This window comes from Pseudochaenichthys georgianus, chromosome 17 (assembly GCF_902827115.2).
Source record: "Pseudochaenichthys georgianus chromosome 17, fPseGeo1.2, whole genome shotgun sequence".
NCBI classification, from domain to species: domain Eukaryota; kingdom Metazoa; phylum Chordata; class Actinopteri; order Perciformes; family Channichthyidae; genus Pseudochaenichthys; species Pseudochaenichthys georgianus.
The window spans coordinates 19,458,503-19,476,517 of NC_047519.1; the positions used below are offsets into that span (position 1 = coordinate 19,458,503).

Consider the following 18,015-nt stretch of genomic DNA (forward strand, 5'->3'; position numbering starts at 1 on the left):
ACGTGTGTGAGTGCTGAGTGTAAGGTGTCTGTATACACGTGTCTGTGTAGATTTGTGTTTCCCATTTTGGTGTTTTACTGTGCTGTCTGTAAACGTTTTGTTTTTGCATTCAGACTCTGAGCTGGCCCTGATGTACAATGACTCCTCGGTGCTGGAAAATCACCACCTTGCTGTTGGCTTCAAGCTTCTGCAGGAAGATAACTGTGACATCTTTCAGAACCTGAGCAAAAAGCAGAGGCAGTCGCTGCGCAAAATGGTCATTGATATGGTAAGATTAGCGACATAGTTCTGATCTTTCTCACTTCAGGGATTACACTTTGTTTATTCAAACAATCTTTTTAAATCTGGTTGCTTTATCTACAGGTGCTGGCTACAGATATGTCTAAACACATGAACCTCCTGGCAGACCTGAAAACTATGGTGGAGACCAAGAAAGTCACCAGTCTAGGAGTGCTACTGCTGGATAACTACTCAGACCGCATACAGGTAAAAAACGATTTTCCTATTATTAATTTTAAGAGCTTCAATATGTTCACATTAAATATGAAATACTGTATTTTGTAGTTTACCTTAGCACTACAGAGCACTGTAGCTTCTTTCAGCTAATTGATTTGTTTTTTACAGCCTCCAACTTTACTGTTTTAGTTCAGTTTAATCCGGTCTCATCCACCATGTTCCCAGCAGGAAAGCTAAAAAACAGACTGTGCACTTCCTACTTAACACAGAACTACTCACTAAGTTACAACTAGCCGTAAAATGTTCAATCTCAGGGCCTGATGGAAACCAAAATAAAAGCAAACCAAACAGAAACATGTGTGCTGTATATCTGAATAGGCAGATTTTTTTTTTTATTTCACCATAGGTCCTTCAGAACATGGTGCACTGTGCAGACCTGAGCAACCCCACCAAGCCTCTGGAGCTGTACCGACAGTGGACAGATCGCATTATGGTGGAGTTTTTCACCCAGGGGGACAGGGAGAGAGACAAGGGCATGGAGGTCAGCCCCATGTGTGACAAACACAACGCCTCCATAGAGAAGAACCAGGTACAATATTAGAGCTGAAATATTTAACTCATGAAATCTACTCTAAGTGTTGAATAAAATGTGCAATACGGCTCCTAAGCACTAGGATGGGTCAAATGCAGAATATAAATGTCCCCTCTGTGGGACTAACAAGGGTATATAAAATAAATAACAAATACAATGGTGGAGAGAATTTAGCAAGAAGGGTACTGAAAAAAACACTTTTGTCTCGCTCTTTAGGTGGGTTTCATTGACTACATTGTTCACCCTCTGTGGGAGACGTGGGCCGACCTGGTGCACCCCGACGCTCAGGAGATCCTGGACACACTGGAGGATAACAGAGAGTGGTACCAGAGCATGATCCCCCACAGCCCCTCCCCCCACCCAGAGGGCCCCGAGGAGGGAGCCCTCACCGGGGAAGCCTCAGCGCTCGGTGGGGGCAGCGGCTCTATTTCGGCGGACAAGTTCCAGTTTGAGCTGACCTTGGAAGAGGAGGGAGAGTCTGATGACGAGAGTCTGCCCGAGGAAGAGGAGAGCTACAGTGGCAGTCGGGGGCCCGAACTCTCCATAAGTGATTCTGGCAGCGGATTGGATTCAGTTTCGTCCACGTCTTGCATGCTCACCAAAAAGCTCACCACTGATTCAGTCAGAACGTTTTCATTAGACTCTGATAAAGAAATGGCTGAAGAAAGAGAAACAGAGAATGAAGGCGTCTCTGGAGTCCCACGCTTCAGACTTGGGACATAGCACCCGCCAAAAGTAGTATTTCTTTTGGCCTTTTTTGTTTCTTTTATTGATCTCGGTGCCTCTTGACTCCCTTTCTCGCACTCCAACCAACCTGGTTTCTGCGGACAGCATCACAGCAAACCTAGGGTGGGGAGTAAGTGAGTGTGGTGGTTGTGGAGTGTGTTAAAAAAATGCTGCAGTTTTACCCAGCAGTCATCTGCACTGGAGAGAAACAGATGGACATTTTAATAGAGGACAGGAAACCAAGTTTCTGAACTGTCCTCTATGCTCTGCGTCTTTCAGTGAGACGTACTGTGGATGAACTACAGCGAGGATGAGAAGTTTGAAACCTAAAACTTCCCCTTTACCAGCCAACCCAAGGTCTACTACAATAAAGACAGAACTTTTTCTTTGTGAAGAAAGTGAGGAAGTGATGAATGAGCGTGAAAACATATTTTAAGACATCTTGCCAAACTTTACCCTGCCTTCTTAGTTCTTATTTTGTTTGTTTTGTTGTCTTTTATATAGGTCAATTGAATTGCAGTCAATGAAGGCACGGTAAATAGCAGACTCCAAAGCAGTGTAGGCAAAGTATTGGCAGAAAGGAGCTATGCATGATTTTATGCAGTCATTTTTAATGTAGCACAGCCTATTTAATTATATTCACCAAACAGTAGTGTTGCTATAAATGGCATGCAATGCATAATATGTTATGTAAGGTTTTTAGAAGTGTTTCAGGCTCACTATTTCCATTTTTATAAACCTAAACTATGATATTGTCGGTGACAATAATGAACCACGGTCAGCGTAGTGTTATTCAGTCAGGAATTACATCCAGCTATGTGGGCTGTGCATGTGGTGCCTCCCAGTGTCGACATGTGGAATTAAAGTTCTGGCATTGGAGGCAAATTATTAGCAAAGCTATATTCAAAACCCATTGAACTGTAGGACTACCCCAAATATCAGTAATATTTCAGTTTTGTTGCTATTTTGACTTAAATTTCAAGTCACTAATTCTTGAGTTCTTAATATTTGGCACCCATTTTTATAGGTTTCCCTTCAAGTTGAGCACTTTACAGTTGGGACTGAGCCAACACATGAACACATTGAAGGCTGTTGACTTCAAAACAGCTTTGGAAGCCTGCCAAGCAACCAGCGGAGACATCATGCAAAAGCTAAATGCTACAGTACATCTACAAACTGCATCAAACTATCCATACAAATCCATCATGGTAACTACAGACGTGTCACACAGCATCCAAGCACAAGGGTTGCAAAGACGGATGTCAGCATCATTGTAACTGTAGAAAACAAACAAACCAGGATGGCTTTTTTTTCCTCATTGATCAATATTTTGCTCTTCACAGGGACATAGTCAATGACAAACAAGTGCCAAGCAAGCATGACACAACCCGTACTGTAATTTCCATTTTGCCACTGGCTACTTTCCATCCATGACTGATAAAGTTGTTTGATTGTAGCACACTGTGTGCCAATCTGACCCGAGTGTCTCTGTTACAATTGTTTTTAAACTCCAGTTCTAACGGTAACTGAAACTGATATTGTCTTAATACAATGTTTTGTTTATTGTGTGAGAGTGAATGACTGGGTTGACTTTTTTGATGTATTTGCTAAGAATAAACCAAAGCACTTTGTATGGTACTTTTACAGTTCTGCACTTCCAGTACAGTTTAACATGTAAAGTGACTGTTTCACTGTTTTTCTGATGGCTGGTGCTTGAGTTGAATTGCACGGGCTGCACCACTACAGCTCTTAAAGGTCGGATTTCAGAGGGACTGAAGTCGTTTTTTTTGTCCTTTTTATAATTGACAGTATGAAAAAGAGGCGTTCTGTTGAAGTGCATGACGTTGGCTGCAGGATGAAGAATATAGAGATCTTACAGAACTTGACCTGTGGAAAAACTTGTTTTATTTTATAACCATAAAACAGAGTGAAAACTATTTGAATGTGTGAACGAGCTGAACGCCTTACCTTCAAACTTGGGATTTTTTTTTCTGGTCACAGATGTGTTAACTAACATGCTGGAGTAAAACATGTGCAATCCTTTCTGTAGCCATAAACATCACCAAACAGACAAACACTCAAGTATGCCTTCAACACTAAGGACTATCTAACAACAGCTCAACCAGCACAACATGCGAGGATTCAGTCTGTCTCTGCATGTCACTAATTGCTTGATTTGTACATTTTCCTCACAGTGCTTCATGTACAGTTTATTTATTATTTCGGTATTACCTGTCAGAAACGATGGAACGGTAGACTTATTTTAGTCTGAGGTTTAGTACTTATGTGTGAGAAAGTCACACAGGACAGATGTCAACTGTAACTCAGCTTTTTTTTTTCCTTCTCTTTTCATTTATTTATGTCTGCGAATAACATTATACATAAGCACAAATATTCACTTTCATGTTTTTCTTGGTATAAAAATAGTTTAGTGACATATGTCTGAGACATCTCTCATCTCCTGTTTTCCTCTGTTTTCAATGATCTGATCACATATTCATTCACGATCTTACAGTAAGTGTGCTGATCTGAGACTTCTTTGATATATAGTGAAGATAATATAGTCACACGGCCTCAAGTCATCCTAGATCAGTTTTTCTGTTCTTAGAGATTTTATGAATATTGGTCGTGAAGACTTTGCAGCTTTGACAATCCAAACTCTGCTGTTTAACTGTGGGTGTGTTAGCCCTCTCTCCAACTAGAACTGTTTGCCTTGCCAATAAAGGAAAAAACGATTCACTCTTTGATGTCTTTGTCTCTAAATGTTGAGGAAACTAAACCAACCTCCTAAAAGGAAGCAGCTTGCTGATGGTAAGTCATTAGAAAATCGTACTATGCATCAACTGATTGTTCAGTTATGTGGTCTTATGAAATATAATGCATTAAACAACCCCAAGAGATGGCTAAAAGAATATGCATTTTACAACTACAATAGTAAAATATTGCATAATGATTATGCACCTGTAATAAATATAATACAATAATAGGATATCAGTGGTAACATAACTCCAAACGAGACCGTTCTTCATAATGACTATACTTTTGATAAGGCCTATTTTGCTGATCAAAACAATGAAAATTAACTAATGACGGTCAACAAAGTACTGAAGTTAAGGGCAATTTTGAGGTACTTATACTTTACTTGAGTAGTCTATTTCCAATGTAAGCTATTTTATATTGTACTGCACTACATTGCAGACTTAAATTAATACAAATGTTTCACCAGAAAGAAGTGTATAACGTCATTAACTTCACCTTTACCAACTTTAGCATTGTGAATCAATAATTACAATCCAATAATATAGTAAACAAAATGTAAAACATGCCCCCATCTTCCTCTACTGTACTTGCATTTGTCTATTTTATTATTCTGTTGTATTACAACGTTTACTCCTACCTTCTTTATTCACTTTTCAGCCTCAGCTAAATACTGAATCAAACCCCCTCAATAATTTACAAAATGAGTGGAGGCAGGGCTCCGGGTGAATGAACGGATCCTCTGCTCTGATTGGTCAATCCTCGTGCCAATCGTCCTTACACTCTGTACGTAGCTGCTAAGGCCGGGGCTGTCAATCAAGAGGCGCACCGAGCTACTGCAGGTGCATTACTGGGCTAGTCGCTGCTGGGAAGTTGAGGATTAAACACACCTTTCACGGTAAACACTCCGTTGTTTTTGTCATTGCGGGGACGTGTTAAGTCTAATCGTTCCAGTGGATGGTTGCACGCTTATTATACCCTGGATTTATACTCAACATTTAGTCGTAAATAAGAAGAGTAACCTTCATTTGACATAGCTGGGATGCTTAGCTAGCTCCTGCTGCCACTTTTAAATACTGGTAACGGTCTGCTGTGTTAGCATTAAAGGTAGCGATGCTAGCTTGATTTCATGCGTTTTCACGGGATAACAACTGCATTTGTATCTGTGTTGCTATCATCACTTTCACAACCGTTTAATATTTAATACAGGCGGTAAATAATATATGACAAAACGACGTGTAGTCTAATGTATGTGTTTTTTCTGCAGCTAACGTGAACCAGTGTCAATTTCAGGCTACGTATTCACTAGCAAGCTAACGCTAGATAAGCTCTGGATAATAAGGATGTGTTTAAGGCCGTTTTAATTGAGAGCTTCTTGTGTTTAGAGACGGGCACAGAGCACTACAGACGTATGAGAGTTTGTCGGCGTTTCTTTAATGTAATGCAGGGCAAATTCAGTCCAACCATATGGTCATTCATAATTGGCTGGCTATCGCTGCAATGCCCTCCTGGATGGGGAGGGATAGTCCGTTTAGCAGCTGATGCTTAGCCTGCTAAGCTCCGGTACTTCCGTCCTCTTATCTTCCGTGGGGCGGAGGTTTGGAGTCCTTGCCCTAGCGGTATTATTGGCATTAAGTGGAAACCCTCCAGACTGTGTGTGGGTATCGACTGGTACTGTTGACACAGCCTCTTGGCGAAACGGCTGCATAATTTTAAGACCTGATAAAGTAATGAGTGTTGCTGAGTGTAACCTGGCCTCACGCAACACGGGTTAAATGAGGCTGTGGTACACTGCCACTTTGGTCTTTCTGATGAATGATGGAGATCAGCAGTACATCTGTTTTCTGTGCATTCGCCTTATGTTATGTAGGTAGTGAATCATTGATGCCACATATGAGTTGAAAAAGAGATGACTAACCAGAAAGAGTTGGGTCAGTCTAGTGAATAAACGCATTTACATCAAAACAGCCAGATATTTTGTGTTATTTTAATATTTCTTGTTATATTTTATGTGTTTTAGATGTTGGTGGTCTCGTTTTTCTTGATGTCAATATATCCTTTCAAATTATCTTATGTTTATTTAATGTCACAATGTTTGTTGTAGATAAATTGTTATTTAATATTTAGTTTACTTATAAACCAATTTGAACGAATACAGTTTTATACAAAAATCTAATCTGTCACATTTCCTAAACCAAAACAGTAATACTTTATTAAATGGCTGTTCAGTTTCCTTTTTTAAAAAAAAAATCCTTTATCTGCCTTAAACATGAAATGTTTTAGCCAGTGGCTGGAGAATTGTGTATGACATTGTAACAAAAGGGAGTGGACACAATATCAGAAATAAAGTACCTGCACAATCTGATGTGATCAAATACAGCAGCTCTACATTTGTAGATTTATATAATGTCTAGTTTTTCAGACACTGTCAGAGAAGCTTTGATTCAAGCCTGTTAGATGTTGTGATCTATGTCTGTTGTGTTGTCTTTATTGAATATAATTGATGTTGTTGTTTTAGGCTATTTCCTTTTTAACTCATTAATGTCTGATCTCAATCCTTGCATAGATGGCGTCTGCAAATGCCACATACGGACAGAAGGAGACTTCAGACCAGAACTTTGATTACATGTTTAAAATCCTCATCATTGGCAACAGCAGCGTAGGAAAGACTTCCTTCCTTTTCCGCTATGCAGACGACTCATTCACGCCGGCCTTTGTCAGCACAGTGGGCATCGACTTCAAGGTGAAGACCATCTACAGGAACGACAAGAGGATAAAGCTGCAGATATGGGTGAGGAAGTTAATTGTGAACATTTGATTTGGGGCAGCAAGTGAAACACAGTCTGCCCCATGGTTGCTTTTCAGTGGCTGACACTTACATCTGAACTGCTGAGGTGAACTTACCTTGCTTTGCTTATTGCTACCTGTTGTGTTATCAGTGTTCATTATTCAGTGCCACTGTGCTGTCTACACCTCGGTACCACTGGCACTGAATAAGTAATGGTGTAACAGTGAGAGCTGTGCCTGTGGCAACCATTCATTTGACATTATATACAGTAATTACAGATGGCACTGTGAGTGTTTTGAGTCTTATGTCGTTGTCATATTTCTCTTTAATATTCAGTGACACAGCCACAGAAACAGTATATTACAAATACACATCGAAAATGTGAATGAAAGCTAAACAAACTTAAAAAAACTTCCTGCACTTCTGCTCTACCTTAATGGTTTCTTTAATGGAAGACTTTATGGGATTCAATACATTCAAAACAATATACTGGAATATAATTACAGATTTCAGCAGCAGTGACATTTCTGATACCCGGCTTCAACTAACAATTGCAGGGTATTATCTACATGATCAATCAACCCACTTCTAACAGCCCAAAACACCAAAGATATTTACTTTACTGTGATGGAAATCACTGAAATCAGCAAATCCTCCTATTGGAGAAGCTTCAGTTTTGACATTTTTGCCTGAAATGAGCTTTTAACCGAAATTAATCATCAGAGAAATTGCAGATACATTTTTTGTCAATCGTCTTATCATTTTGGCATAACAGTACAGCACAAACTAGATTTGATCAACAGAATTAGGGCACATTTCCTTGGATTGTCCTGAGTAAGATTGCCTGTTTGTTATCTTGCACCCTCACATCTGTCTGAGACGGTCTCTGTTACCGTACGTCTCTAATGGTTACCAGCAGCCCTCTGCAGTCCTAGAGTGACTTCATCGGCTGTGTAACGCCAATACCCTTGAAGTGTTCTTAACTTGAGCCATAAAGCCTGACCCTGGGACCAATTGCTTGTTTCATGGGACACCAGAGGAATACCTAATGCTCATTGGCCTAATGTTAAACCTCGGAGATCATCAGGAGGCACGTGCACGTCATAAATCCCTCGCAGGTGCTGGGTGACGGTCTGAAGACAAGACAACAAACGCAAACACACTCATGTCTCCAAACGCTTTGGATTTGATTTTACATTGACACTTTTTAGACAACTGCATGAGCAAGTGCATTTTCAACATAATGTTTAACTGATTATTTTTTTGTGTTTTGTGTGTTTATCTTTCAGGACACTGCTGGCCAGGAGCGCTACAGGACGATCACCACAGCTTACTACAGGGGAGCCATGGGCTTCATCCTCATGTATGACATCACCAACGAGGAGTCCTTCAACGCCGTTCAAGACTGGTTAGTGACTCCTCTGTGTGCCTTTCTGTGTGTTTAGTAGTCAGGTAACTCAAAAACAAGTCCCTTGTGTATACAGTACATACAGATACATTGACAGCTACATAAGTTAAACTTAATGTCTGCTTAAATTAGTCAAACTTGAATCAAAAAGTGACTAAGCAGAAAAGATGTTTACACCAGATAGTTTGGTTTACATTTCAACATTGGCCTTTCTTTACCTATCCAAATAATTGGTTTGGATAGGTATGCTAAACTTGAATTATTATAAACCTGTCTGGTGACTTGTGTTTTGCTTCATGTTTTCTCTATTGAAGCTTTACCAGTGGCTTTGCCATTTCCCATATCTCAAAATGAAGTGGTTGACTAAAATGAAGCTGGGGGGTATTTCAATAGTTTAATGTCCATTTAATGGAATTGCTGTGATGAAATCATCTATTGAGATATTATGAGTTTTGTTTTGCTTCAGACTGTCACAAGTGTCTCCGGCCTTTAAGCTCCATTACCCAAATAGATAGTAAATACAGTTCAGGGGCCTCATTTATAAAGCCTTGCGTAGGATTGCCGTGGGAAGGTTGCTTACGTAGGACAAAGCAAATAAATACGCACCGACACTTTCCGATTCATAAAAGACTGCGTACCGGCACAGGACTTGCGTACGGCACATCCTACGCCGGTTTCCCTTTTATAAATCACAATCAACTCGAAATGCGGCGCAGCTTTTGCGGGCTTCACGTAACGCCCATATTTGCCTATAAATAGTCAAAGAAACGCCCATTTTGACTGACTGCATGAAGAAGATCGCGGGAAATGACGACAGAACAGCTAAAAAAGACATCTCACACCGTGTCAGATTTTGGTTATTTTGGGAAGGTGGAGATAAATCATATTGTTTGGTGGATGCCGTTTGAACCAGAGTAGCAGCATGGAGGTCGGATCGTCACCAAAATAAATAAATAAGTGATCCGAAAAAGGTTCATGACAAAAAAAATACACGTAGCCTTCCTCAGGCAGTGTGTTTGTACCGGGGACAGGAGACACCCCCTTGATGAGAAACTAAGAAATGATCGGGGAATCCCTCCGGAGTGGAGTCATGACGACTGGATCTGAATTATTGTTTTGTATTTGGTGGTTTGTGTTCCAGCTGTCGATCAGCTGTGCGCAGCGTCTCCGCTGCAGCAACTCTATATCCACCAGTTAAAGGAAATACAACTAATGTGGTGTTATATTCGCTGTTCAATTTACCACATATGGTGTTCTTAGTTTCCATACCTCCTGTGTTTTACGACCGACTTATCAAGTAGGCGGCAAACGGCATAAAACACGATTAAACGTGATGGTATATAAACCATGCTCGTATCTACAACCTATAGAAATGCAAAACGGCGTCAGTTTAAACTAATTCCGTCCTTCTGCTTACCGCATCATTTATGAGAAAACATTTCTCAACAAGAGAACAAAATCGAGGGGTGATCAATAACATTTCCGTATTTATTTATTTCTCCCAGTTATGTTTTTGTGTGCACTGAGGAGTCTCAAACAGGCCTTTGTTAAATCATTTTAAGATTGGCTTTAATCAATTTGTGAAAATGAATTCTTCATATATGATAAATGAGAGGTAACATTTTATTTATGGTATTATTTCCACATATTTCTCTCCATTCTTCCTTCTGCCAACGGTGTTGCAGTTTCTCGTCTCTCCCGTTTTTGTGCTTAGTGCGTACGCATGGGTTAGAGTTTGCGTGGAGGACCGCACATTTTCCCATCAAGTTAGTATTTTATAAATCACAAACATTGCGTAGAAACTGGTGTACGCCATCTTTTGAGCATACGCACCGTTTATAAATGAGGCCCCAGGACAGGCTTCTCTCTTATACTGAAGAATAATGCTTAAAAATTCACTCAAAAAATACAACAATGTGCAGGATTTTCTTCATTCAGCTTTTGTTTGTTCTACCCATATATGCTTACATTTACGTTTATGGGAATAACCCCAATGTATTTTGATCAAACTACTGCCTCAATCTGATGAATGTGTACTTGTATATGTGCATGCATGTAAACGGGGTCAGTGTATAGCTTGAAATATATATTTGTTATGTCTTAAAAATGCACTTAAAACTTTGTTAATTATGCTTAATATTTAAAAAAATATTATATATAATGACAAAATACTCTGTAATGACAGGATTTTAAAAAAGAAATTCCCATGTGGTTATTTCATATAGAATATATTTTAATTAAAATATCTGAAAGCTTGCTACATTGGGTTTCATATATGTATCCAGAAATGAAATGACTATATCAGGATAGAAGATAGAATGTCGCTCAGCCCCGAAGTGAACTAAATGGTAAATGAGATGATGATGCTGAGCCACGCCCCTTTCTGCTGACAGGTCGACCCAGATCAAGACGTACTCCTGGGACAACGCCCAGGTGCTGCTGGTGGGGAACAAGTGTGATATGGAGGACGAGCGGGTGGTGGCGGCAGAGCGGGGCCGACAGCTGTCGGAACAGCTGGGTGAGTCAGCTGATCGTAGGGAAAACGATATGCCATGTCTCTGTTGCTCCTCTACTGTCCCTCCTCTCCTCTCCTGGGATCATTTATAAACATTTTATATAATCATGACCCCGACAAAGAGAAGGCAGTGATGTATATTTTTAGCATCTAAACATAAATCAAATTCATAATGTTTGTGATATGTCTGGACATGTATGGGATCCTAATAAGCTTAGAAGTTGTAGTTTTTAAGGAAATGAACAGTTTAATATCTCTATGTGATGCCCTTTCCGTAGTCGCCAAACTGTTATGTCATCTTGATTCTATGTAGCCACGGTACATAATTTCACTGTGTTTGGAAGTGATGTTGGATCACTTCAGGCTGAAGTCATTGTAAATCAAAGGTAGCTCTGCCAATGAGCCTTACTCACAGGAATCTAATTGGTCTATTAGCCTTTTTAAATATAAGAGATCTAAATATCAGTCTTCATAAAGCAACCTCTGGAGACGCAAGAGTCAGGTTGCTGCTTGTTTTTGGTCTCATTTCCTACTCTCCCTGTTGGAACATGTAAATCAAAAGCATATTGCTGTGGGGAGTGATCAGCAGGGGTCATAGTATCGTAATAACAACATATTTCAGAACATATATGAAAGAGTTTTAATTTGGTGAATAGGTTTAATTTATAAATACTGACACCAATCTGATAACGAGGGGGAGGGATTGAGCTGCCTGTCTCACCGCAGCCTCGGTGTGTCCTCGCGTGAGATAAGTGGATCAACTGGGTAAGCTTCACCTGGGAACATTAAGCGTAACCCACGGCCTCTCTCCGTCTCTGTCCCCCCCGCCCCGCAGGTTTCGAGTACTTTGAAGTGAGCGCTAAAGACAACATTAACGTGAAGCAGACCTTCGAGCGGCTGGTGGACATCATCTGCGAGAGGATGTCCGAGAGTCTGGACAACAATGACCCGTCCGTCACCGGCAACAAGCAGGGCCCGCAGCTCGGGGAGCAGCCGCAGAGGTCCACTCAGGACTGTGCATGCTAAACAAAAACATACACTCTCAAACACACACACACACACACACACACACACACACACACACACACACACACACACACACACACACACACACACACACACACACACACACACACACACACACACACACACACACACACACACACACACACACACACAGTCTGCTTTCCTAAAGCCCACAGACATTTTTGGGTTTGTCTCTTACTTTTTCTTTCTCATACACACATAAATTACACACAAACACTGCCATAAACAACACAAACAACAAGGTAGATTCTCCACCCCACTTACTACTCAGAGCATTTTCCACATGAGCGGCTCCCCCCAAAGATTTGGCGTTGTCACTAATCTCTTTTTTATTGTATGTTAGTAATACAGGGGTTATGTGATGGTGCTAATTTAGTCCCAGGGGTGAAGAAAATGTAACGGAGGTACAAGCTCAAGTTTTCTTCTTGTTTTGTTGGCACACGTTTACACAAGCATACACCAGACTGTCTCTTAACAGAAATGTAAAAGGCCAGTGAAAGCTGAGACTCCATCATTCCTTAAAGACGTGTCTACAATTGGGTTTCAATATAAAATGCTGATTATCCTCAAATCCCAGGCCCTACTTGGATCTAACGCCTCAAACCTACTTGGGTATAAATCTGCTGTATTCGTTTTACTCTTAGTCCCATTGGATATATTTGTTTGTTGCTGTGGATAGATTTTTTTTTTTTTTACATTTCTGGGTTGGTTGGGTGTGTTTTTGAGCATGTGAAGTCACTGGTCCTCCCCAGTGTTGTGATTGAGTCTTTTCAGGTTATTATAGTCCAAACAGGTCTTACTTTTTTTATTTTAGGAATGAACGTGAGAATAGCAAGACATTCATATCAGTTTGCTTGTGAAGTTGTTTCTATAATTCATTTTTCGGCCCCTTTCCCAGATCCCAAAAAATGTTTTAATTCTTTTTTTAGCAAAACTGGATGTCAGTTGTTTCGTTGGTGTCGGCGTCCGGGGCTGCAAAGCATTGATTTTAGATGGTCTTTTTTTGTTTTTAACTTTTTTATGTACTATTTTTTTAAGACATACAACATAATTAAAAGGTAAAGGATGTCTCTCAAAATGTAAAAGAGTGTATAAATGTTTTAAAGTCAATAGTTGTGCATTTTGAAATGCATTCATAATATATATAAATGTATAAAAAAACAAATGATACAGTAATAATGTTTGAGGATATTGGATTCCTACCTGTGCTTTAGTGGGAGATTCATGTTGTTGATGTTTTTTAACCGACTCTGGTTGACCGGATGGTTCTTTGAGCTGCTGTCTGAATTTAAAAGCTGCCGTCCTACAGTTTGAACAGTTGGTTAGCTAATGGAGGCTAAAGCTTTCACATGTTAAGCCCACGCCCCCTTCTCATGTATTAACTTTCATCCACTGCATACAATGTGCTCACTAGAAAGGCATGTGATCCAGTGCGGACCTCCACATCAACGCAGATTGTCTCTTGTGTTACGGTGGATCATATTTGTATCTTTTCGTTATGGGGAACATGATGTTTTACGCATGGTAAATGTCAGATTGTGAGCTTTATTTCCCTTTAAGGTTAGGAATGTGTCTTCTTGTGTATATAGTACAGAAACAGTAAGGCTTGCAAAAACACCTGTAAGTTATTTCAAAATAAAACATATTTATTTTGTATTATTTATAACTTTAAATTTGCTTTAAAGATAATCTTCTTCCTAGATGATGCAGTGTGATCTGCACTCTGCTTTTTAAAGTGATGTTCAACAGTATTCACTTGCTTAAACTAAACCTTGAAGGGAAAATGTATTTGTGTTTACAGTGAATATTAAGCTTAAGATGATTCCTCAAGGGGAAGTTTAAAACATTCCAGTGAGACACTTTTATCATGTCCGCACAGCTTTGTAGGGAAGTTTGTTTTTCTTTTGATATCAGTTATGTTATTTTTAAGACTTGGAAGTGTAAAAGGGGGCTGTTCTTCTCACAGATCAATAGCAGTTATTTCTCTCTACACATACAAATAAACAGCGTGAACCCTGCTTTTGTAATGCACTTGGTGTGTGAATGTACTGTTTATGAAGGAGGTCTTATTAACTGTTATTTCCAAAGAGATCTCTACAAGGCATTTGGAGCCAAACAAAGCGCTTGTTAGACAATGTGCAGTAGCTTCAACAGGGAAAATGTTTGTAGCTAACTGAATACTCTGAACACTTCATTAAAACAGTGATTCTTACTGCATTGTTCACTTTTGAATTGTTTGTTGATTTTTTTTGTTACTTTATTTATTGTGTTTTGCTACAGCTGTAAACTTTCTGGTGACTTAGAAAAAAAAAACATGAATCATGTTCAACGCTCTCTTCATCCTCTCTACCATCTTGTAAATAGAAATGTTCTTTCTGTCGGGTATTAGTTGTGTGAATTTGTGCTGTAATTCTGTAATGCCAGATTTGCTAAAATGAGGAAATCAATAAACCAATTCTAAAAGCTGGAGTTGTGTCGGTTCTACTTTTATTCCCAAAAGGGAGGGATTTACAAGAAGTGCACATGTGATGTTTCAGAAATGGTTTAGAATAATTGTGCCCAGCAGAGGGCATAATAATACTGCATTAATGTTTTATTTTCTACCCTCAGAGTTGTTTGACCATCTATGGTTTGGTTCAGCTTCTCTACTGCACAACTGAATGAGAGAAGACTCATGTTAAAGGTAAGAATTTATATTTTAGTCTTTCAAATGCTCCTTCCAGCTTTATAAAGCAGGCATATCCTCCTGTCTTAAGAAACAAAACACATACGTTTTTGTAATGTAGTGAATTTAATAAATGTCAGGTAGAGACTTGAATGTCCTTTACACATGTATAGATAGGGTTTCTCAGCACGTACACATACATTCATGGACGTTTTGGCGCCTGAAGAACTACACAGCAGCCACCAAAATAGAAAATACAATGGGTACTGTACACAAGAGCAACAAGACATGCAGTGTTCCTTTTTTCCAAAAAAATAATAAACAAAGTAAGACCATATGTAAAGTAAGAAACGTTTCAGTAAATAAAATATATATATTTGTCATTGCTAAGTGCTTGTAAACAAGTAAGGCATTATATTACACGGTGGGTGCCAGCACTTGGTGACACCCTGGTGTTTGGTTGCACTCTAGTAGAGATTGTCCAGCTTAAACAAAGATAAACCCTATTCTGCACCAGTCCCCTGGATAGCACTTTGCTACATGGCTTCCCAAAAAACATTAGGGCAACAAAATAAGTCTATTGGCAGTAAAACACTGCCAGATTTCAGGCTGCAGCCAAGCTGCTGGTCGTTATTCCAGTAGACTTTCAGCTCCCATCAAGCCGGCCATGCAGTTCATTCACTGTGCAGTGCAAATGCCTGTTTTGATTCTCAGTAACAGGCTTTATCTGGAGGGTGCATTTACAATGGCCTCATATCAAGTCTCTGATAAGTATTCTGTGTTACAAAAGGCAAATGTTCCTCATAATTCATGCCTGTATTCTTCCTCAGAGGATATTTAGAGCTGCATAAACAGAGGCTTTAGTAAGCTTGGACCTGGTTTGGTAAAAGCTGGCACCCACTGCTGACATGGTTCATCACCTTCTGCTTCAGCTGAGCCACTTGATCCCTGAGGACGCTGGCTGTGGATGCCAGCTCGGTGTTTTGCGTTTTCAGGTTCTTGACCTTGTCCTCCAGCCGAGAAATCCTCTCCAGTTTTCTCTTGCGGCACTTGGAGGCGGCTACCCTGTTCCTTAGCTTTTTCCTCTCCGCCTTGATGCGCTCCTGGTTGTCCATGTCGATGGGAGACATAGGGGGGCTGTCCCCGAAGCTCTGCATGTCTGGCACAGTCTGCGGCTCGTCCTTCACCAGCCCGGCGGACTGGAGTCGGGACAGCGCAGCCGCGGCCTGCTGCTGCTGCTGCTGCTGCTGCTGCTGCTGCTGCTGCATGCTGGCCAGATGAGACGGGGGCGGCGGGAAGGGGATGGTGTCCGTGGAGTAGTTGATGGTGGTTCCGAGCGGACTGGACGCATAGCCGTTCAAAGTAGTGTAAACAGGGAGGTCTGAAGTCTGAAGCCCGCTCCCCATTGAGTTGGCGGCTCCGAGGAGCTCCAGTCTGTCCACGCAGCCAGCCTCGCTCAGCTGGTTCTGCTTGTGGAGATCCTCCAGCGCCTTCACGAAACCCTCTGCGAACTCCTGCTCGTCACTGGCCGACTTCGGGTAGAGGAACTGGGAGGACGGGTTGACGGTGGTGACCAGACCGTTGGACTGGATGATAAGGCGCTCCAGATCCGGGGTGGTTAGTTTCAACAGTCCCAAGTCTGGAGAGTTAAGGAGTCCGTCAGTGTCCCGGAGAGGGTTGGATTTGTGGTCGTCCAGGTTTAGATTAATGTCCTTCTTCATCATCGTGCTGTGGGAATAGATGTTGGGGACCCTCAGAGTGTTCACGGAGCCTGGGAAGAAGGTTGTTTCCATTCTACACCCTCACACGAGGGAGTGCTGAGCGTTACGCATTAACGATTGTTCAGCAATCATATCCAAACATGAGGAAATCAGCTGATCCTTATTGTCGTGCGATCCTGTTTCCTTATCCACTTGTATCAGTCTCTTCTATCGGTAGACTCCTTGAGCTCTCGTGCCTGAGGGTCTGGGATGTGTCTCTATACAGCGCGCGGGTGATATTGTCTTTTCCCGATGGCACGACTGCTATGCGCAGCGCCAGACCTCGCTCGCTTTCTAGCCCTAAAAATTCCATTATGTCACTCCAGAGCGCGCAGATTGGCCCAAAATGACGTTGGTTTCCGGTTTAATTTGAATAAGGGGCAGAGCCTGTCTTTATTGCCATGGAGACTCTGGGTAAACTACAAACAGTGCAATGCATTGTGGTTTGATGTCATAGCATAAAAAAGCTCAGGGTCGCCAAAAGAGAGCAGAGACTGGGCGGGGAAGGTGTAAGAGGCGAGGGCCAAGGAAAGAACAGAGGAACAGGACTTACAGAAAAATATAACTTGAACTAAGGCAGGGTAACTCACTTTAAAAAGACTTAAAGAGTGGAATAAAAGTCAGCTTTAGAAAGTGGATCTGACTCGACCTAAGTCTTAACATAGCCTACTAATCAAGTGTAATCTTACTCTTCCACAAACTATAGTCTCTAGGATTTATTTAGTCTTAAAGTATGTGTTCAAACTGATTTCATGTTTTATTACAAAATCATCAGATTTCTACACAAACCATGCCAACTCCTCTTGTTCCAACTCTGTGAGATCAATGGTCAGATTCAGCCCCCACACACGACCAACAGAGTGAAATGAAATGAGCCGTGTCTCTATAAGTGCTCTGAAAGTGTTTCTGGGGAAACTGCGTAGAAAAAGGGAAGGAAACAGTGACAGTAGAATGAGGAAACCATGCTGTCTGTGATTTTAAATTTGAAAAGGTTGAAGGTTTAATGGCTGTTGCTGAATTCAGTCTTTTTATTTATCCATTTTGTAATCGATTTCCTCCTAAACTAATTGAACTAATCATAACAACGCAACACAAAGCTGTGAAACCTCAGGCATCGCCACATATAAATTAATTTTTAAAATCATTCTAATTATTAAAATAAATACATTATTACAGAACAGATTAAACATACAATAAAAAAATAAAAGAGAACACAATATTACAGAACACAATATATTGGAGCCTTGTAGAATACAAAATATATAAATAATAAATATTATAGAACAGAAAATAATAGGATT

General features: G+C 40.6%; 3 protein-coding genes across 8 annotated transcripts in view; 2 read left to right on the forward strand and 1 right to left on the reverse strand.

The window, feature by feature from the left end:
• pde4ca (phosphodiesterase 4C, cAMP-specific a) overlaps positions 1-4,511 on the forward strand; it is an 85,722-nt gene extending 81,211 nt beyond the window's left edge. For all 6 annotated transcript variants that reach the window (XM_034104098.1, XM_034104099.1, XM_034104102.2 and 3 more), the window contains 4 exons: positions 114-268; positions 364-486; positions 863-1,045; positions 1,265-4,511. In XM_034104098.1, coding sequence (XP_033959989.1) covers positions 114-268; positions 364-486; positions 863-1,045; positions 1,265-1,771 — 968 coding nt within the window. In that variant the 3' untranslated portion in view covers positions 1,772-4,511. The remainder of the gene's footprint in view (positions 1-113; positions 269-363; positions 487-862; positions 1,046-1,264) is intronic.
• An 820-nt stretch (positions 4,512-5,331) lies between these two features.
• rab3aa (RAB3A, member RAS oncogene family, a) lies at positions 5,332-14,758 on the forward strand. Its single transcript, XM_034104145.2, has 5 exons — positions 5,332-5,429; positions 7,098-7,322; positions 8,609-8,727; positions 11,121-11,245; positions 12,078-14,758. Exons 2-5 carry the CDS (start codon positions 7,098-7,100, stop codon positions 12,266-12,268), a joined length of 660 nt encoding a protein of 219 aa, XP_033960036.1. The 5' UTR covers positions 5,332-5,429; the 3' UTR covers positions 12,269-14,758.
• Positions 7,149-17,026, reverse strand: LOC117462088 (transcription factor JunD-like). Its single transcript, XM_071206423.1, has 2 exons — positions 13,493-17,026; positions 7,149-7,285 (listed from the first exon to the last, which is right to left on the reverse strand). The coding sequence occupies exon 1, from the start codon at positions 16,745-16,747 to the stop codon at positions 15,815-15,817; it is 933 nt and encodes a 310-aa protein (XP_071062524.1). The 5' UTR covers positions 16,748-17,026; the 3' UTR covers positions 7,149-7,285; positions 13,493-15,814.
• Between the last annotated feature and the right edge of the window lie 989 nt (positions 17,027-18,015).